The 21,197-nt window shown below is 23.7% G+C and overlaps 6 protein-coding genes across 7 annotated transcripts; 4 read left to right on the top strand and 2 right to left on the bottom strand.

The window, feature by feature from the left end:
* Positions 1 to 7,872: 7,872 nt before the first annotated feature.
* On the bottom strand, positions 7,873 to 10,081 carry LOC128958862 (vacuolar protein sorting-associated protein 45-like). The gene is made up of 6 exons (XM_054304817.1): positions 9,876 to 10,081; positions 9,178 to 9,810; positions 8,991 to 9,122; positions 8,641 to 8,919; positions 8,421 to 8,576; positions 7,873 to 8,350 (listed from the first exon to the last, which is right to left on the bottom strand). Exons 1-6 carry the CDS (start codon positions 9,972 to 9,974, stop codon positions 7,886 to 7,888), a joined length of 1,764 nt encoding a protein of 587 aa, XP_054160792.1. The 5' UTR covers positions 9,975 to 10,081; the 3' UTR covers positions 7,873 to 7,885.
* A 238-nt stretch (positions 10,082 to 10,319) lies between these two features.
* LOC128957525 (glutaredoxin-1-like) lies at positions 10,320 to 11,252 on the top strand. The gene is made up of 3 exons (XM_054303296.1): positions 10,320 to 10,460; positions 10,711 to 10,965; positions 11,029 to 11,252. The coding sequence occupies exons 2-3, from the start codon at positions 10,720 to 10,722 to the stop codon at positions 11,149 to 11,151; spliced, it is 369 nt and encodes a 122-aa protein (XP_054159271.1). The 5' UTR covers positions 10,320 to 10,460; positions 10,711 to 10,719; the 3' UTR covers positions 11,152 to 11,252.
* Positions 11,253 to 13,357: 2,105 nt separating this feature from the next.
* LOC128958062 (protein prenyltransferase alpha subunit repeat-containing protein 1-B-like) lies at positions 13,358 to 14,840 on the bottom strand. Its single transcript, XM_054303878.1, has 6 exons — positions 14,626 to 14,840; positions 14,395 to 14,555; positions 14,261 to 14,336; positions 14,098 to 14,202; positions 13,874 to 14,039; positions 13,358 to 13,807 (listed from the first exon to the last, which is right to left on the bottom strand). The coding sequence occupies exons 1-6, from the start codon at positions 14,700 to 14,702 to the stop codon at positions 13,358 to 13,360; spliced, it is 1,035 nt and encodes a 344-aa protein (XP_054159853.1). The 5' UTR covers positions 14,703 to 14,840.
* A 375-nt stretch (positions 14,841 to 15,215) lies between these two features.
* LOC128958061 (programmed cell death protein 7-like) lies at positions 15,216 to 16,283 on the top strand. The gene has a single exon (XM_054303877.1). It carries the CDS (start codon positions 15,216 to 15,218, stop codon positions 16,281 to 16,283), a length of 1,068 nt encoding a protein of 355 aa, XP_054159852.1.
* A 272-nt stretch (positions 16,284 to 16,555) lies between these two features.
* On the top strand, positions 16,556 to 17,995 carry LOC128957731 (ankyrin repeat family A protein 2-like). 2 transcript variants are annotated; one of them, XM_054303544.1, is made up of 6 exons: positions 16,556 to 16,619; positions 16,691 to 16,851; positions 16,924 to 17,044; positions 17,328 to 17,554; positions 17,616 to 17,763; positions 17,838 to 17,995. In XM_054303544.1, the coding sequence occupies exons 2-6, from the start codon at positions 16,693 to 16,695 to the stop codon at positions 17,879 to 17,881; spliced, it is 699 nt and encodes a 232-aa protein (XP_054159519.1). In that variant the 5' UTR covers positions 16,556 to 16,619; positions 16,691 to 16,692; the 3' UTR covers positions 17,882 to 17,995. The 2 variants fall into 2 exon arrangements, with proteins under 2 accessions (XP_054159519.1, XP_054159516.1); XM_054303541.1 differs by having other exon boundaries at positions 16,556 to 16,851.
* An 840-nt stretch (positions 17,996 to 18,835) lies between these two features.
* LOC128957508 (probable 39S ribosomal protein L24, mitochondrial) lies at positions 18,836 to 21,150 on the top strand. The gene is made up of 3 exons (XM_054303276.1): positions 18,836 to 19,086; positions 19,155 to 19,201; positions 20,112 to 21,150. The coding sequence occupies exon 3, from the start codon at positions 20,333 to 20,335 to the stop codon at positions 21,089 to 21,091; it is 759 nt and encodes a 252-aa protein (XP_054159251.1). The 5' UTR covers positions 18,836 to 19,086; positions 19,155 to 19,201; positions 20,112 to 20,332; the 3' UTR covers positions 21,092 to 21,150.
* Positions 21,151 to 21,197: the final 47 nt, after the last annotated feature.

Raw genomic sequence — 21,197 nt, 5'->3', positions numbered from 1 at the left:
GTATCACACTTTTAGCGCTATTTTTAATTCAATACAATACAGTGTATAATACAATGTATAATACAATGTATAATACAATGTATAATACAATGTATAATATGTGTATAATATGTGTACCGGTATATCATATTTATCTGACATTTCAATTAACTGTAAATTAGTTTTGTTTGATTATTATTATTATATAAATTCTTTTAAAAATTATTATTTTTTAAAATAAATTTTCTGAATAGTTTAATATTATTATTAAATATCAAATATACAGTATTTGTTATACAAAATATCAATTATACTTATTATACAGTATTAATTAATTAATAAAAATAATTATAAAAAATAATAAGTGAACTTATATTATTTAAAATAATATTTATAAAAAATTATTTTTGAATCGATATAAAAGTTAAGTAATCGGTCATTTGTTAAATAAATTTATATTTATTACATATTATATATTTATTATTATTAAATTTTGTTATCTAATTAATACACTAATAAAACATTTTATTAACAATAATAAGTAAAAAATATGTTTTTATAAGTAATTTGCAATTTCATAATTTTTTGTAATAAGTATGTAAATAGTAAATAGCAGTAAATACAATATTTTTTGTTGCAATTCATTTATGATATAAAATGAATTGACAAATATATTAAATAATAACTGCAGTACTTTAATATTATTATGAGAATCATTATATCTTATATTCAAAGATAACAAAAATCGGAAAATACTAAAAATAATTCCTAGTGTATATATTAATGTTTTTATTGATTAACTTTATATACAGAATTTTTAAAATTTTAGTTAAAATTTAAGTTTTTATTAATTTTAAAAAATATTTCTGGGAATATTTACCTATTTTCCTGGGAATTTACATGGGAATTTTAAGAAATTTACATGGAATTGTAGGAAATTTACATGAGAATATTCGTGAATTTTCTATTGATTTTGGATTTTAGAATAAATTGCCGATTAAAAATACAATAAAAGTATACACTCACTTTATATCTCCCCAAGATTTTTCGAAATTTTTGTCATTTGACCCCCCCCCTAGACCCCCCTAAAATTAAAAAGTTTACTTAAGTAAATTTAAAACAATTTTTGAAAAATAAATAAATTTTAAATAATAAGTTAAGTATAATATTATTTTTTAGTTAAATATAACTAGAATATTTGACTATTAATTAAGAGAAATATTTTTTAAAAAATTTAATATAACAAAATAAAGTTGTAAAATAATTACAATAATAAATTAAAACAAAAATTATATTTTTAATTTGTTTTGATTTTCTCAGTTTTCCCTAAATCTATGAGTTATAACAATAATGATCGTAATCTCATATTATTATCATTAATATATCGCTTGCATTGTATTGTATTGTTTTGTAATAATTATTTCCAATATTCTTGATGTGAGTCAGCATTTGATCTTAAAATAAGAAAACATTTTTATTATTGAATTAGTTAAACATTGAATTTAATTAAAATTATAATATAATTATATTATCTTCTTATAATCTATAATTAATATATAAAAATATATTTTATTTTATAAAACAATAAATTAATAATTTTAATAGAATATATCAATATATATATATTAATATATAAAAAAACACAGTCAATAATTTACATACTGTATAAATATTTTGTGTATTTTTAATATATTTCATATTAAGTACATTACACTGATGTATAATAAGATATACATTGTATATATATACAGGTAATTTATATATCGATATGATGAATATATAATAAAATAAGTGTTATTATAAAAGTTATATTTAATTAGTTATATTACAAATAGATTAAATGCAAAAGTTTTAATATATATAATAAAAGAGAATCTTTATATTTATTGAGGAAATGTTATGTGAGTTGTATTACTCGGCATATTATGCATCGACACATTTGCTTAGGTTTATCGCCAATATGTTTGCCAATTCACGCACTGACTGTCTGTGATATCAGCAAAAAATAAAACATAGAAAAATGCATTTCATTTCATTTATAATTTATATAAAATAATGTGTATATAGAGAGATATATATGAAATATTGTTATTTTACTGAATTTGACACAAACTGCTTCGTCACCTACAATGAAATGATATATTTTTGTAGATATTATCTCAATATATGTTACTTTACTTTGTTTTCATTTGAATTAAGTTATAAAAAACAAATGACAACTTACTTCACATCAAATACTCAGTTGATTGCATTCATTGAATTCATATGGGAATTGATTTTATAGTATTTATTTAGATATTTACTAATGCTATTGTATTGCTATTGTATTAAATTTAGAAAAATCAAACTTAAAACTATATTATTAGTTGTTTCGTAATTTTCATTATATTCGTTGGTTTGCAAAACAAAAAAAGTCACTTTCAAAGTAAGTAATATCATGATATATTTTTGATATATTTTTTTGAATATTTATATAATTTATTATATTATTTTAATAACTAATTATTAAAAATTTTATTAGAAATATAAATATTATTAATTTAAATGTAATTTTATACAATATAACATTAATTCGAAATAATAAATATATTTACAATACTAATAATCAATATTTTCACACATTTTGAATTTTCTGAAAATTATGTTTTATAATTATATTTTATATTTTATAAACTTTACTTTTAGATTATTAATATTCTTACTATTAGATTTTACATTTGCAAATACTATTGTATAAATAATTTAGTAATTGTGCAATTTATTTTTTTTATTTAGTACATTGTTTAAAATAACATATTACCGTATTTTTATGCTAGATTAATAAAAATATGTTAAACGTTTAGTTTTGTTAGTCACAAATAATTTTTAAATTATTGTTAAATATCAGACAAATATACAGTATATATATATACCTGTATATATATATATATTTATTTATATTTATATTATATAATTGATTGACTTTTTGACGGTCAACGACATCGCGACAACATTTAAAACATTAGTTTAAATTCAATCGATTTTTAGACCAGTTCTTGAGGTTTTAACATTTATTTAATACAAAAATATCTAATTTTTTTGCATGTATTATCGATATATAAATTTAAATTATTTTTGTTTATGATAAAATAAAAATGATTTTATAATATACAGGTATTTTTGTATTTATTTACATATAATATATATACTGTAAATATTGTTTTTGATGTTAACTTTTATAAACTTTTAACTCAATATAAAACTTTTATCTGAACTAAATTTTATTAAAGCTTTATCTAATAAAAATTATACAAACTTAACAGTCTAACAAATATGTTTAATGATAATATTTATATTTATAGTGTATTTTTATATGTTGTCTTTTAGTAAATATAAACAAATTATATTATGTGTAATACACATTGTGTATTATAAAAATATATTAAATAGTAATTGATTTAATATTTAGTACTAAATTAGGAGGAAATGTAATTTTAATTTAAATATAAAATAATTTTGTTTGTCTGGTCTTTTATTTCTCTAATAAGATTGTTTAAAATTATTTTTACATGCAATATAAGTTAGTATAAAACCACTTGAATATATATACTGTATATAGTATGTCGTACAATGTGGAGGGCACAGGTAGGAGCACAGGTGCACGTATGACATGCTTTTCATTTACTGCAAGTGCTTTTGAGATTCATCATTATATATAGTATACTAACTTATATATATATATATATACCGTACAGTATATCTATTGAAGCAAATATTGTTGTATACGACTTAAGTTAAATAGATTTAAGACTATATAACAACTTTAAGGTCAATCAGATTTTTCTCAGCCTTTCAGTAGTCATCTCTATCTTTCTCTCTCAAAGCCCTTCATTGAACTGAGAGAGAGAAGAGAGTCATACTATGTGTTAACTATTATACAGTATTTAGTGATTTTGATGGCAGAAAATATTTAAAGAGCAAACTGGTTATGAAAATGTTTGATAGAAAAAAAAAGTTTATTTATTACTAAATGAGGCAAAAACATTAAAAAGTTGTTACCACTAATCACTAATAATACTAAAGATGGTTAAAATTCTCGATTTTTCTCATTTTCTGTAAAATGAGTATCAATTTTAACATAAATGTAATGTAATGTTTGATATAATGTTTAGTAAATTATTTAAATGTTTTTACTTATAAATTAATTTTATAATAGTATACATATAGTTATAAATTTCTAAACTTTTCTTTATGTAACAATAAGTTAACTTAGTTTGTGAAACTGCTTTTATTGTTTACAAAATTTAGATTATTATTTGTGCCAACAATTAAAATAATTGTTTGGAGAGTTGGGGCCAATGTCTGAGTGTCTCAGCGGGTGTGCGGCGATTGACTGACTGAGTGGTGAGTTTGTATCCACATATTTAGCTCCCAATTCAATATTTATTTATCATTGTCTTTCTTATTGTCTATTTATAAGTACAACATTGTGTATATTACCTACAGAAACATATAGGAAACATCTAAAACTGTTTTATAATATCAATGTATTTTTAACTTAAGATATATTTTCATATTTTATTTAATTTAAATTAATAAGTTTAAAAAATAAACAACAAAATTATTAATATTATTTAATCGTATTAATTACTAACAAAAAATATTAAAACTTCATAGAAATATACATAAATCAATGATATATTGTAGTGCAGAGAAGATAAAGTCCTAAAGTTTAGTATGAGTCCCAAGTTTGGCGATGAATTGCTTGGGGCGCCGGTGCGCGGGCTGTGCTAACTATGGCCTCAGTCATCGGAATGCAGTCTGGACCACATGCCATACCATATCATACCATTCCACTACAGGGCCCGATATACTGGTTCTGCGCTCTACACACTGCACACCCGTATTAGTGACTTGAATGTAGACTTAGAGTCACTGTTAACTCGAAAGTCTACTTTGATATAATCTTTTGGTTAAAGGCTCTCTCATTTATGGGACAGGTATTTGAATTTCTGATAGAATCGCCAATCTTTTAGCTTATGAGCGCACATCACTTCAATACATGCCTGTGCTGTGTATGCCCATCGTCTTTATACCTGTGCACTCAATACTCTGCCAAAACCTTTGAATGAAAGTGAATGCTATACTTTCAGTCGAAGTCATATATATTTAAATATATAGAAAAATAAGTTATTTATTATTAATAATTAGTTATTTATAAATGTGCAACTTTTTCATCTATTTATAACAATATATATTCTAAATCAATATTTGATTATATTATCAAATTGTTGTTCAATTAACTTTACAATTGAAAATAATGAAATGTTTTGTAGTTATAAATTATTTTTTAAAAATAAATAGTTACTAATTTATGAAAAGTTAAGCAAAGCATCGACTCGAAGGGCAAGTATTTGTATTTTTCCTTTAATTTAAAAAATTGTTAATTTCTATAACATTCATATAACAAATGTTGAAATACCTGTAAATTGAGTGTTACTATCATTGATGGTGTGCTTGAATTCCACAATATATTTGATGAACAAATATTTAGACACAAACATCAATGTGTTGCTTGTTTTATGTAATATATTTATCATTTAAATTGTGTATTTGATATACAGTATTAATAATATTAATGAAAATGTTTATAGATTTCTTTGTACATAAAGTGTACCAATAGTTTCAAATTTAAAATATTGATAACACTGTTGATGTATACTTATTACACGAGATTACAATTTGGACTCATTTTGAAATAAGTATTGAATGGTGTGGTATGTATCTCGGAATAAAATAATTATAACTTTATTGGCATTATTTAAAATCTACAATTTATAATATACAGTTATATTGTATTTATATGGTTATAAAACAGAGTCTATGATATTAAAAATAAAACTATTAATTAAGTTCTAGCCGTCTGTATATTAACATTATATTTGATATCAAAAACCTTTTGAAACTATCACTTATATCTCATATTTAAAAGATTTTAAATAAACGCCTTTTTTCTTTGATTACATGGTTTATGGTCTGAGAAATATAATATGATTTTATATTATAAGTACACTATTATATGTTTGTATTATTTTACTGTTTGTTTCTGTTTTCCCACAGAATAATTGGCTTTAAAAAAATCATAATTCAAGCATTTATGTGAAAATTTGCAAATATTTCATAAAATGGTTGGATTTTCGACCTTTGATTTTGTTTAATAAACTTATACGCAATATATTGTATTTTAAAATACTGTATATATCTACTAAATATATTAGTTATAAATTGTCAATTGAGGAGTTGTTATTTTCTTTGGTTATCTAGCTGTATGAGTATATATGTCGACATCATAAAGCTAGGTTACCAAAGTTAACAACAATTCTCAACTCATCCCTCATAATAATACCTATAATACCGGTGCCATTCATACTATTTAAATCAACATTTAAGTCAATCATTTAACAACAATATTACCATTTTTTGTTGTTTATTACTTTATATGTAAGTTTAATCATCACTTACTCATACATACCATTAATGGTAATAAATGATATGTTAAAGTATGTGAGTATATGGTGTTAATATAGTATAATAAATAATTATTATATTTTAAATATATTGTCATTTCAAATTAAGTTTATATATTAGACATAAATATATACATACTGTAGTTATGCAATTGGCCGGTATAATATAAATAACTATATATATATATAAATTATGTTATATGTGTTTATAATTTAGTAATTTTTTAATTTGTAGAATTGTAATGTAATATGTAAAATGTAAATAACTATTTTTTATTTAATAATATAAATATATATAATCTAAAAATTTAATTTAATATACTTTAAATCCTGGTCTCAATGGAGAATCGGGTCATAGATTTTGTATTCTAATTAAAGGAAAATATTATATAACTTAATAATATTTTGCATATTATTCCTTAAGCGAGTGATAAAATGAGACAAATATTTACAATCGTTTTTTAACCAAAAACTTGTTTTTAAGTAATAAATTATTTTATTTTATAGATATGCGACAACAAAATAAAAATTCAAAAGTTAGTAAAATAAGTTTTGACCAAAAAAGTGATAATATATAAATCATACATAATTTGTTGATATTTTAATATTTCAAAACTCGTTGTTTGATAATTTATATTTATATAACTAGTGGTTTGTATAAATTTATACTGTAAATTATACACTATGTATTAATTGTGATATTCACTAAACATAATTACAACATTATACTTGTATCAACAAAAGTTGATCTCAAAATTGCAAAATAAAAAATATTATGATAAATGATAAAAACAAAAAAAAAAATCTAAATAATTGTATTTTAAAAATTATCTAAAAATTATTTCTAAATATGTAAACTTTATATTATTATTTTATATTACTTTACGATTTCAGTACATTATATACTTTTTAAAAGTGATAAAAACTTGCATTACTTATAATTTAAAAAATTTATTGAAAAACTTAATTAAGTGGTTAAATCAGGAAATGCTTGTAAATATTAATATATAGTGAGAAGTGAGATTAAATATGTCAATATAATTTATTATTTTAAATAAATAAAAAATTTAATAAATAAGTTTTTACCCAAAGTTCATTGATGCTATTATTAATAATGTTTTTATAGTTGTTTATATTAATTAAACATTTAGTTCATATTATTTTAGTAAAAATTAAATTTAAAAATAAATGTTTTCCAAATTTATTTCCTTATTTATTTTACTATTATAATATATCATACAAAATGTTATAACAATGTGATATTAATTAAAATTAATAAAAATTTCAAAAATACAATATAACGTTAAACAAATATCTACGAATTTTATTATATAACAAATAATGAATTTAAATATAAATTATTTTAAACTTATTTAATAAATAGCTTTGCAAATAAACAATCATAAGATGCGATGTCTATCAGTGAAACTTATTGTACCCGAAGTGGTCGATCCAATATCTTGAGCCGTATTATTCAGTTCATCCATAAATGATTTAAAATTATGAACAGTAGTTCCACCCAAAAGTATTTTTACTCCACTAAATGTTCGGTTGAGTTCATTAACAACACACGATTCCTCATAAGTAGTGCCGCCGATCATAAAAACGATAATCTCTTGAGGTTTATCTCGTAATTGAATTGTTCCCAAATATGGATATAAAACTTCTTTAAGTTTTCCTTTTATCAGATCTTCGAGAATCTCTTTGAGTACCGGCGAGTGCTGTGTATATATGTTTTCCACACCTTTTAAACCTTTTATCATCTTTTTGGTAAAAGACTTGACGTGTTCTGTACTCAACAGTTCTGTGGCACTAATAGTTGTCTGACGTTTAGTTCCGATAAAGTTTAATATGTGAGACACCAACTGTTCATTTAAAATATCAATTATACAATCAATTTATATTTAAATAAAATTAAAATAATATAAATATTACTTTTATTTGCTTATCACTAATCCCTTTCCTTTTAAGCAAATGAGTAATTTCTTGAATATCTTCACTATTCTTCTCAAATCGTATGGCAAACAACATCGCAAGTCTCATAGCATCCAAATCACGGATTTTCTCACTGGATATTAATCTTTTGACTTTCTATGCATTTAAATAATTAAAATATTTGTGTCTATTATAAATAAATTATTTTTTAGAAATTTACTTTTAAAGATTCCGATCGATCAGATTGACAAACCAACTCTTGTTCAGCTTCTGATACTTCAAAAATATTATGAAGTGAAACCAATCTAAAGAGTTCATCGATTAGAGTCACATGTTTTGTAACAGTTCCAGACATCTTCTTAAACTGTGGATACGTCTCAATGAAAGACTTCATGTCTGCTATTGACTCAACTTTTTTCTGGCTTTTCGTTTTAATTTGAAATTCATCCATCAATTGCTTAATATTAGCACAAATTTCACCATAATTTAGATACATATTCTGTAAATTAAATTATTTGTCAATTAAGTTAATTAAACTTATTTAATAAATAAATGGTATATAATGTGTACTTTTTGGTAGAAGTCGTCGTGTTCTTGAGATAAAACCACTTCTTTGATATCTTTAACTCCGGGAACATTGGAAAGATTGATGCGATTGTTGTTAATGTTCAGCAATTCATGTAACTGTGCCTCATATGTCCACTAAATATAATCAATTTGTTAGTATAAGTAAAACATACAAAAAAAGCTTAAATACTTGATTAAGACATGGAGTGATTGGATCCAATTTTCGATCCAAAATCAGTAAAACTGGTGGAACTGTCGGTTCATAAGTATTGGAATGATTTAATGAACTCTTTCTAAAGTCAAACAATAGTCCCTCTCTTGCAATGGTTTGTCGTATACTTTCGGCCAATCGTTTACATAATTCACTGTTTGATTGGTATCTTATCGTTGGATTTCTCTTCAATGCTAACAAAACACTGATAATGGCTTCAGAACTGCGCTGAAGAGCTGTTTGGTTCCAACTCTTCCATCCGTGATATGTATTGTTAATATTAATGGAGAACAAGTGAGGACTAATAGCCAAGAAATCGCAATAATATTCGTTGACATCTTTTACTACTTCGCACTCATCGGCTTCGGCTAAACACTTGATATCTGTTTTGCTGATAATGTTGGAGAAAAATATGTGGTATTGACCGAAATGTGGTCGACTTAGCTCTTGTCGCAACAAATCAATATTCACTTGTGTTGGTCTCACAAATGTAATGCACTTCAAGTACTTCATCGGTTCCGACAATCGGCTTAAGTTATCCAATGTCTCAAACAAGTAAACCTCTTTTTGTAACATTTCTGATTGTAAATATACTAAACTTACGATTGATATCTTCGGAGGCAAACAAAGTAGACATCAATTATATATCATATTTCTATAACTTATTAATCACTTACTGTTTGTCTATCCATAAGAAGTACTTTGAGTCCAATACCACATTCTTCAACCATACGATTCAAGTAAAGCTTAACCGCTGCGATCACATCCATTGTCATCAATGATAATATCTTTCAAATCTATTTACCATTAAATCGATGACAGAAGTGATGACTGAGTTATGCATCGAAAACACAATAACGTCAACACAAACATTGCTGAAGACATAAGCAATGTATTAATTATTATAACTATTTTTAAGTTTTATTATCACTTTATTATCTCTTTAATAACCATTAAGTTTAACATTTAATTAAAACCATTTTATATAATTAATTAGTATTTGAATAATATTTGTCATAATTAACACAAAATTGTGATTACAATTAAATGCAAATTTAAATTAATTCATAACATTATTGATGACAAACACTATTATTAATGCATTAAAATCTTTTAATGTGTTATTAATTTAATACTCAATATATTTGTTTATCAATTGATTGTCAATTGTTTGCAAAATCATTATTTGATTATTTATTTATCAAACTATCAAACAATACATAACAAGTTTTACATCATTGGTTATAATCACTTGTTTTGAGGTAAGGTCTCTACTATTGAATTGTATTATAAATATAATATATTTAATGATAATTACTTTATCACATATTTATACAAATATTTATGTAAATAAATTGAATATAAATTAATTGTTTAATACTATACTACAGTACAGTATTAATATTGATATTACTATACATTAATGACTTAACAAACAATTTTGTCAAATCATATCCTTTGCAATCATACAAACCTTTTTCATACAATACTTAACATCACTAATGAAATTAGTGTCCATTAATGGGATTGAATTCATCGAAAGCTATGGAAGTTAATGATTCAGTGAAGAAGTTTGTCGACTCTGTTATATCGGACAACAAAGTTGTGGTCTTCTCAAAGATTTACTGTCCTTTTTGTTCAAAAGCCAAGAAGGTATTAGAAAAGTATCCCATTCTTGACAATCAATATGTTGTCCTCGAGATTGAAGATAGAGACGATTGCAATCAAATTCAAGAGTATTTAAGACAATTAACCGGTGCTTCTTCGGTATGATATGTTTGCCCATAAAGTTGGTGACAATATATTAGTTTATACTGTATGTCTTAATAGGTTCCCCGAGTCTTTATCAATGGTAATTTCATCGGTGGTGGCGACGATACGGTCAGACTGGACTCAAGCGGAGAACTCGGTAAAAGACTGGAGGAATGTCAGGCTTTGAAACAAAAGTTATGAATTCAATAGACGTTTGGTTTTAATATTTTGAATTTCTCAGTAGTTTTCATTTTTTAAATTTTATTGTAACAAAATTTTAATATCTATACAAATTATAATTACGGTAAATATACTATTACGGTAATAAAAAAGTTTTTCAACAGTTTTTAGTAAAAATTAAATTCAATATTTACAGTAAGTTTTTGCTTACTTTTATGGTTGAAAACACTTATCAATCACTAAAATAGTGAATGTGAACAATAGTTTAGTTATTGATATGTGTTTTCAACCATAAAAGTAAGCAAAAACTTACTGTAAATTTTATTAAAATTGTGAAAACAACTAAAAAGTTATGAGAAATTCAATATTTTTATATTAACAATGTATTAGTTTAATAGTTAGTAAAAAATATAACTCATATATTACTGTAGTATCAGTCATGTATTTTGTCAGTCTATAACTTATTTATTTAATTTACACAAAGATTTTGTAATTGTCTACAAATATTAATTAATAAATTTTATTAAAATAATGTTAGCAATTATTTATACAAAACTAATTTATTGGAAAATATGTAGATATTTTGTATATTTATCAATATCTTTACACAGTTTTTTAAATAAAATGACCATACTCTTATTTTACTAAAGTAAATACTGTATTTATATTATGAATTTTAATGTTAATAATTTTAGAGTAAAATAACACGATTTATAATTAATGTTTTGATTTCAAACTAAAAAAATAATTTGTTGTTTCAACGCTTTAGTTGACACTTAGTATATCCACTGATAGACGTTTAATCAAATGGACTCTATTCCCGTAGTTTTATTATAAGTATAAATAACTATTTGATGGGTTAGCAAAAATACAAAATATTAATTACAAAAATTATATACTGTAATACTATAAAATGTTTTTAATTCATATTATTTTTTGTTTACAAGATAACAATAATTTGTATATTTGTGTACATTTTCTTTGTAAATATTATGAAAAAGTATAAATAATAAGTTTTATCTCATTTGCAAATATTTAAAAAATGAATAACTATTTCAATAACTATTTGACTTTTTTTAGGCTACTATTATAAAAACTAATAACATATTTTTTCTAAATTAAAAAATATAAAGCCTAAGATTTTATGAAAAAATTAAAATATTATTTTAACCTCCAAACTAATCTAAATTAATGTAATTATTTGCAAATTAAAAAAATAAATAACTATTTGAATAACTATTTAGCTTTTTTAAAGAAACTATTATAACCACTATTTTATACTGTTTAAATAATTAATAATCAATACATTACTTATAATAATATGATAAATGTCTTTTTAGTCAATAAAATTATAGAAAATGATTACAGGTCAATTTTAATATTTCAATAAATAATAATTCAAATAAAGGTTTTTAGTGTTATATACTGTATAGTCAATGATATTATTAATATATATATATATAAAATAATAATAAATGCTAATATTTTAACAAAACTATAATCAATAAATTAGTTTAAATGTTTTTTTTTGTCCAAAATTTATGAATATTTGTTTATTTTGATTCAAATGACTATACAATACATAACTTAGTATTCTTAATCTATTGAAAGATTTTGATAAATAATATTCAATACTTAAATATTTTGAATGTTTCTAGTTTTTACAAAACTTTTGAAAAAATGATATATTAAAATATAATATTAACTTGTGTTAAATTAAGATAATAAATTAAATTTAATTCATGTACTTTAAATTCTACTAAATTTATTTCATTAAATCTATTTTAATCTTTAATAAATTATAATATATTACATAACTTATCGTATGGACAGAAAACAGACTACTAGTAAAAAAAATTTTATGAATTAGAAAAATATTTTGTTTTTATTAATTTATAATCTATTATATATTATGGATCTATAAATAATTTTAAAATATCTTTTATAATTTAATTATTACAATCTTATATAATCAAAAATTTAAATAGTTTTAAATAGTTCAAATAGTATTTACCACTATAGTACTGGTAAATTATTTTTACAAATCTATTATCGTATTTATATATATTTAAAACATTTATTAATACCAAAAACTGCATCAATATTATTTGTACCTTGAATTATCATTATTAAAATTTTTAACGCAATACAAAATCTATATAATTAATATATAAAAGGTATAACTAATACAATCATTATTTTAATAAAATAAAATAAATATATTGATTTATGTAATGTCTAAATTCCAGTTTAATTTGCAATTAATATATTTTATATGTCTGTTGATTAGTATAAAGTGCCATTGATTTGAGGTATTATTGCTATGACTTAAAGACAATTGTTGTTTAATAAAAATCTTTTCGGACTCTTTTAGTTGAGTCGACTCATTTGCAAACCATTGATCAATGGAAACTAAAATAAATCTTCTGTGAATAAATAGTGATTCCTGATCCGTATATAAGACCAGCAAATCGTTTAATAATTTCAACTCTTGTTTAAGAAGTTTATGATAATTGCTTTTCACTTCATTGGACACAACACCAGAATTGTTGTCAGTAATCGAAATGAAGTGTTTGTGAATGTATTGAAACAAGTATTGTCTGTATTGATAACAACTATAGTCAGAAACATGACTTTCTAACCAACATTTGGTTATCATTAGTTCACAGTTTAATTTCTAAAAAATACAGTAATATATAATTTTTTAAAAATATAAATTAAATATAAAATGTAAAGTATTTACATCAAGTGAATTATTAAACAAATTTTCAATAATCCAAATACGATGACTCCATGAATGATAATTTCGATGATAACGACTGGAAGTGTCTAAAGTGACTCTTAACTCATTTGTTATCAATTCATCGGAAAGCGTTTCAGATTTCATAAAATATTTTAAAAGCCATTGACTAAAAATTATAAATGTCTTAATAAATTAAATTATTGATTAAACTGCAAAATACCAACCGATGGGCAAAATTATCAGCCGATTTGGGTTTTCTGGTCAGTAATACTTCAGAAAATCTTAATTCAGTTAACACTTTAATGAAACCATTTTCTATCAATTCTTTGCTATTATTAAAGTAAAACAAAATAAAATCAATTAAATACCAATAATAATGACATTTACCGCGCGCTCCAAACAGTCGTCAGATCGGGATTTAGTAGAAGTAGTGTTCGCGTCCATTCATTTATTTGGTCGTGACCTACAAGTAAAATAAATTTCGGTAAATATTACTATTAATTGAACTACCATTTGGTTACCAATTCGGTTGTTGGCTGTCCTCAAGTCGACAAACTTATGATAAATGTATTGATATAGATGTCGGACACACCAACTTTCGAGACCCAATCGGTGATCGACGTGAATGACTGGACTCTTGTTGGACACCGAGTCCTCAATAGGGATGATATCAAACTCTAAACTATCAACAATTAAAACCAAAACATTACCATAATTTCAATTATCATATGTCTTAAGCAATGTATCCATACATTTGTGGATCTCTTTTAAATATGACATTCAAGTCGTGCAAAATTCGTTGACATAACGACTCGTTGGTCGCAGACATCACCGCAAAAGTGGTCACTCAATAGCTAGTGGTTCACATAAATGCAAACAATTTGACTATAATTTTAAAATGCATTTAAATATTAATATCCTTTCATTGGCTTTACTATCATATACTGTAGTCTACAGTACTGTGAATATCATTGAATTAAATGTATTAAAAATTTTAATATAAATAACAACAAATCAAATGAGGGATCGATTAATCAATGCAAACATTATTTGTTTTTAATTAGTTTTTGTTTCATACAAATGTCAATCAATTTTATTTATATTACAATAATTTTAATTATTATTGAAGTTAAATCAAAAAGTTATGTTAAATAAATAGTAATTTTCATTTTATTTGATTTAAAAATTATATTTCTATATTAACTGATAACTGATTTATATAAACAATAATATGTTTGAATACTAATTGATTACTTTATATCCAATTTAATTGAATTATTATTAATTTATTAATATTGTTATAAAATTAAACTATAATATTGTTTTAATAAATATAATATCAATGAATACAAATAGTTTACGATTAGATTTGGAGAAATTTATCAATTGGTTTGACAGTCAATACAATTACATTCATTTTAATCATCAAAGCGATGACCAATTGGAGACCAATCAATGCAAACACCATTTAAGTGATAATCTGAAAGACTTTGAGACAACTAAAAGACAGAAGAAAAACAAAGCTGTGGTCAATATTAACCACTTTAGGATACAATTGCAATCATTTTTGAAACTGTTGTCTCAATTCAAGAATTTGTTAAATGAATTAAACACTTGTATTGATTGTGAAGACGACAATAAATGGTTATCATTAGTGAATGAACTGAACCAACAAAAGATAGTAATAAGTGACCAATTGGTGACAATTAATCAAATGATTCCCAATGTTAAGTATAAAATTAATAAAAACCGAAGAAAAAGACAGCGAAAGTCAAAGGAAAAAGAGATACTGAAAAATATGAAAATTGATATAAATATTAATAGGAATCAAATTATTGGTGAATGGATCCAATCGTTGAACAATTCAAACGAGAAGTCAGATGATTACGAAAATGACTTAAAAAGAGAGGCAAACAAAGCCTTAAATGATGTGAAAAACAAAATAATGTCAACAAAAAAATATTTAAAAAGAGTGAATGCTTTAGAAAGACTAAGAAATGCACTGAAGAATAGATATCAACAACAAAGTGGTAAAGAAATGACTCCTCAAAGTGAAGAACTATTTATTAAAGAAATGAATCGATTAAAACATTTATTAAAAGATAGACTTGAAATGTATCGAAAAGAAGATCGAAGAATAAAATCAATGGTTGAACAACAAGAATGTGTTGAACAACAAAAAGATAATAAAAGTTTGTCTAAAAGTGAACTTTATTTATATGAATGTCTATTTGGCAACCAATCTATACATGACTTGAAAAGTGGATCTCAAAGCTTACAGAATATGATTAATATAAGGAATCGTTGGGACAATTATATTGATATACAATCGGGAACTCATATACCCATACATTGGGTAATACCTAATTGCAGTTCAAATGATGATTGGATTAAATATCAAATTCATTAATATCTTTAATTATAATACAATTCAAATATATTTGCAATCAATTGATTTATTCGTTGATTTTTATTGAAAACACATAAATTAAAGTTACAAATATTGTTCAAAAAACACATTTAACACAATAAATAATATATATTCATAATATACGTGTATTTGTTAAAACAATTTTTAAGTAAAATAATACAAAATTAAATAAATTTACTAAAAATGAAAACTTATTACAAAAAAAGATTGTCTAAAATGTATAAATAAATTGAATATTTATTATTAATTAAACTGTAATACAATATATAGACAGTCCCTTATGTTTGTTGATATAGTGAGCCATTGATATGAATTGTATGTAAATTATGATTCAATTGATTGACTGATTGATTGTTTACATGAATAACATTTCATCGATTTGACAGAAATGCCGGAAAAGAAAAGCAAAAGTGAGTCCAACGGCTCTGTTAACCAAACAATCGCCGATAAATGCAAAGTCAACGGTGAGACCAATTGTGGTCACAATTCAGGAAACACTTTAGTATTGAATCACGAAAGAGGAAGAAGTGCTTTCTCTCCCTATCGGGTATTGATTTGTTTATTATTAAATTTAATGAATCAATTGGTTCAGTGATTATAATTAAGTTTTATATGTCAGCCCTCAACTGTATTAACAAATCTTCAGCGCGGAAACATCCAAACGCAGACACCGACCAATTGGCCCGAAAGGACTATTCATGAGTTGGCAGCGATGGGAGAGTTGTTTGTTCAAAGTTTAGGTCAGAAATTATTTTATATTATTATATATATCTATAAGTAAATGAATGTCGTGTTTAAGATATATTTAATTATTAACTAAATTAAAAATTGTTGACATTTTTGATGTCATATGGCTTATGATAGGATCCTATGGATGTGCTATATATGGCCCGACTATGATATAAAAATGTCAACAATTGTTTAATTTACTTAATAATTAAAATTATTTTTTATTTACTGTTTCTTAATCACGACATTCACTCCTATCATAGATTAATATGATATCTGATTATCAAACAATAGACGGTGTGGTCATAGATGAGTTGGATGATCAAGGATTTAGTCCACTGCTTTGGGCCGCATCTTATGGTCAGTTGACGACAGTTAAGCTGTTGATATCAAAAGGAGCCGATATTAACATTTGTGGCAAACATGGAGAGACTGCTCTACTATTATCTGTGGCTAACGGACACATCCACGTACTTAAAGAGTTGATTAACAATGGAGTTAATATCAATGACACCGATGAGGTTTGACATTGAGGTTCAACTTATTTAAGAGGTTTCATAATATAATTAATTTGTTGTAAAGGATGGCAACTCAGGCCTTATGTTTGCTGCCTTTGGAAACCACGCTCTCTGTGCTAATGAACTTTTGAAAGCCGGCGCCGATATTACTGTTGAAAACAGCTTTTTGGACACAGCTTTCACTATTGCCATCAAAAAGAAGAGCAAACAGGGTTTGAATTATTTTAAACAATATATACAGTACTTTGACTTTATTTTCAATAATATATTATTTATTTATTTTTAGTTCAATTGATTCTTGAAAAACATATTCTTCAGCTCTTCAATTAAGTTCAACCGATATTTAATGTATTTTATTTTATAAATTTTAATTTATTATAAGTTATATTATTATTTTTACAATAATTGTAATATTAATATTAATCATTTTACCTATTATTGTTATACACTGTATAATACAATACTGTATTTATAATATTATAATTATTAATTGTTTTGGTAAGTAATGTAAGATAATATAATTAAATAAATAAATTGATACAAACATAGCATTCCTTACTGTATGTTAATTATTATTGTTTAATCTTTTAATCACCAAATAAGACAATTGAATGATGGTATTTATAGAAGAAATCATTAATACAACAATTGGCTAAATTCTAGTATACGATCCATTCAATGGTCCATTGATTAAATGCAGTTTTTAGTAACGAATGTCATTTAATTATAGTCAAAATAGTTTTTAACCATAAAATTTGATTAAAAGTAACATTAAAACTAATCATTTGATAGTTTCATTTCCATTATAATTAGGTTTAGTTTGTTGAGGCCAATACCAAGTTAAGTAACGCTGCGGTAAATATACGACTAGTTCTAGTATTAATTAAATTCAACATAATTTACAAAATTTAATTTAATAAATACAAAAATAAAATTATTTTTGATTAAATAATATAGTTGACTATAAATAAATGATCTTGATGCTAAAAAAACATTTATTAATGAAGCGTTTATTAGAGTAAAGGCCAATAATTAGTAGTAATATATTATACCAAATATTTGGCAAATACTGTATAATAAAAATTATTTCATTAATTATTGAATCTTTTAAAAATAATATTATTATTATTAACATTTATTTTTCATAACTAAAAGACAATTCATTATCAATGAGATAATCAATCAAATGATGAGATAATAATATTAATCAAAAGTTTGATTCAAAACTGTATTTCCAATTAAACAGTTATGCACTTAATATGCAACCCCTCAATGTTTAGTGTTGTTTGCATTGATTGTTAAAATATGAAAGTCAATGTATTTAAGGAATTGTGTTAATAAGGAATGGATTTATAAAACAATTAATTATTTGTTTATTTGTTAATCAATTTTTGTCATCAATAGCTCATCAGTGAGCTATTGATATGCCCTCTAATAAACAATTGTTAAATTAGTCAAAAAATTTGGCGCAAAAACACAATTTAGTCACAACTAAGACAACCACCGGATCAACACAATTGGGAACGAAATCAACGGTAAGTTTAATTACATTTAATAATTATATTAACAATTAATTAAATATTATTTTATTTTTTATCATTAGATTAGACATCAGTGGACACATTGACGACAACAATGGCTTCAAATAAGGTTTGAATTGTTTTTTATTTAATTTAGTAATCAATGGTTTACTGATTTGCTATTAAGGAATGCATTAGTAAACCATTGATTCACACATTTTTAAACATAAATAATGTAATAATAATATAATTTATTATAAAATAAAATAAATTAATTTATTATAAAATAAAATAAATTAATTTATTATAAAATAAAATAAATTAATTTATTATAAAATAAAAAAAATAATTTATTATAAAATAAAAAAAAAATTAATTTATTATAAAATAAAAAAATATAATTTATCATAAAATAAAAAATAATAATTAATACCGTATTACCAACAAATAATATATTTTTTCAATTATAATGTGTTTTTCCAATATGTACCGTAATACCAACACATATTATGTGTTTTTTCAATTATAATGTGTTTTTCCAATATGTACCGTAATACCAACACATATTATGTGTTTTTTCAATTATAATGTGTTTTTCCCATATGTACCGTAATACCAACACATATTATGTGTTTTTTCAATTATAATGTGTTTTTCCCATATGTACCGTATTACCAACACATATGTGTTTTTTCAATTATAATGTGTTTTTCCAATATGTACTGTATTTTGGTAATACGGTACGTTTATATATTTAATAGTTATTTTAATTAAAATATTTTATTTAAAAAAATTTTTATTTGAGGTAATACGGTATCATTTTTATATTTATTTTAATAAAAATATTATATTTTTTTAAAATTTTATTTGAGGTAATACGGTATCATTTTTATATTTATTTTAATAAAAATATTATATTTTTTAAAAATTTTATTTGAGGTAATACGGTATTTTTAGTTTATAAAATATTTTTTATAATAATATATTATTTAATAATATAAAACAATATATTAAATATTACTAATTATTTATTTTTTTAGTCACGTTATTGATGTCCATTTTGGTTGATATTAGTATTTTCTATTCTTTATATTAAAATTAATTCATTCCTTAAATACATTGTTTAACATAGTTGCTATAAATTGAATGTTTAATTAAATGAATAATTAATAAAAAGTGTAACAATTGGTGACAATTAAGTTATAATAATAAGCAATAAATAATTGTAATTAAAGTTACAATCAATTTGATGCCATAAGTCATGCGACTAACTGTCCGACTATTAGCCAGTTATTCAAAACTACCGAAGCGTTTCTCTAATTTTCCCGAAAGATATGTCAAAAAGCAGACAGAGTTTATAGAGTGGCGGACACCGCGACTAATAAACTATAATCCGAGGACAGTTCGGTGGCGGAAACGTGCCTATTATGATATGTCGAGGCCGTGGACCGATGAGTTTCAGCAATTGAATGCACCAAATGTGGACATTCCCACCATTTTTGTTGAACCCATCAAAAAGTTTTATATATTCAGAGGAGATAGGGTTGAGATATTGGTCGGTAAAGATAAGGGCAAACACGGAATTGTCAACTATGTGGTCAATGAACGCAATTGGGTTTGTGTCGAGGGTTTAAATCTTAAGTTTGAATACCAGAGTAGAGATGATAATTACTACGGAGCACTTCTTTCCATTGAACAACCATTACTTGTTCCCAGAGATGTAGCTCTTGTAGACCCGTCTGACCACAAACCGACTAAAATTGAATGGCGTTTTGATGAAGAGGGCAATGAAGTTCGTGTCTCAACCCGTACGGGACGTATTATACCGATTCCCGGGTTGGCCGAAGAAACTCGGGATTACAAAACACCGACCACTTATCTAGAACAGGACAAAGACACCCGACCCGACCAACTGAAGAAAACTACTTTTGTTCCCAAAGTAAAGACATTTGAAATGGATATTATGGACGATATGGCCATCGAAGACGATAGAGTTCCATATCCTATGTTTTGGTATTAGTTTTACACATAAAGTCATTGTATTTGTAGTCATTAATTATGGTAATAAATATTCAAAATAATATTATTCAATAGTAAATACATTTGTATTTATTGATTCATCAAAA

Source organism: Oppia nitens, unplaced genomic scaffold (genome assembly GCF_028296485.1).
Source record: "Oppia nitens isolate AA-2021 unplaced genomic scaffold, nextdenovo-longstitch-racon4-pilon3 scaffold3_pilon_pilon_pilon, whole genome shotgun sequence".
In the NCBI taxonomy this organism is placed as follows: domain Eukaryota; kingdom Metazoa; phylum Arthropoda; class Arachnida; order Sarcoptiformes; family Oppiidae; genus Oppia; species Oppia nitens.
The sequence above is the reverse complement of the archived record's forward strand: the minus strand, read 5'-3'. Positions and strand labels throughout refer to the sequence as shown.

Coding starts and splice junctions, on each gene's coding strand:
- LOC128958061 (XM_054303877.1), top strand. CDS start 15,216: ATGAATACAAATAGTTTACGATTAGATTTGGAGAAATTTATCAATTGG.
- LOC128957508 (XM_054303276.1), top strand. CDS start 20,333: ATGCGACTAACTGTCCGACTATTAGCCAGTTATTCAAAACTACCGAAG.
- LOC128957731 (XM_054303544.1), top strand. CDS start 16,693: ATGCCGGAAAAGAAAAGCAAAAGTGAGTCCAACGGCTCTGTTAACCAA. Junction 16,852..16,923: donor GTGCTTTCTCTCCCTATCGG/GTATTGATTTGT, acceptor TTTATATGTCAG/CCCTCAACTGTATTAACAAA. Junction 17,555..17,615: donor ATATCAATGACACCGATGAG/GTTTGACATTGA, acceptor TTTGTTGTAAAG/GATGGCAACTCAGGCCTTAT.
- LOC128957525 (XM_054303296.1), top strand. CDS start 10,720: ATGGGATTGAATTCATCGAAAGCTATGGAAGTTAATGATTCAGTGAAG. Junction 10,966..11,028: donor AATTAACCGGTGCTTCTTCG/GTATGATATGTT, acceptor ATGTCTTAATAG/GTTCCCCGAGTCTTTATCAA.
- LOC128958862 (XM_054304817.1), bottom strand. CDS start 9,974: ATGACAATGGATGTGATCGCAGCGGTTAAGCTTTACTTGAATCGTATG. Junction 9,811..9,875: donor TTCTTATGGATAGACAAACA/GTAAGTGATTAA, acceptor TTGCCTCCGAAG/ATATCAATCGTAAGTTTAGT. Junction 9,123..9,177: donor TCACTCCATGTCTTAATCAA/GTATTTAAGCTT, acceptor GATTATATTTAG/TGGACATATGAGGCACAGTT.
- LOC128958062 (XM_054303878.1), bottom strand. CDS start 14,702: ATGTCTGCGACCAACGAGTCGTTATGTCAACGAATTTTGCACGACTTG. Junction 14,337..14,394: donor GACAGCCAACAACCGAATTG/GTAACCAAATGG, acceptor TTTTACTTGTAG/GTCACGACCAAATAAATGAA. Junction 14,040..14,097: donor GCTGATAATTTTGCCCATCG/GTTGGTATTTTG, acceptor TATAATTTTTAG/TCAATGGCTTTTAAAATATT.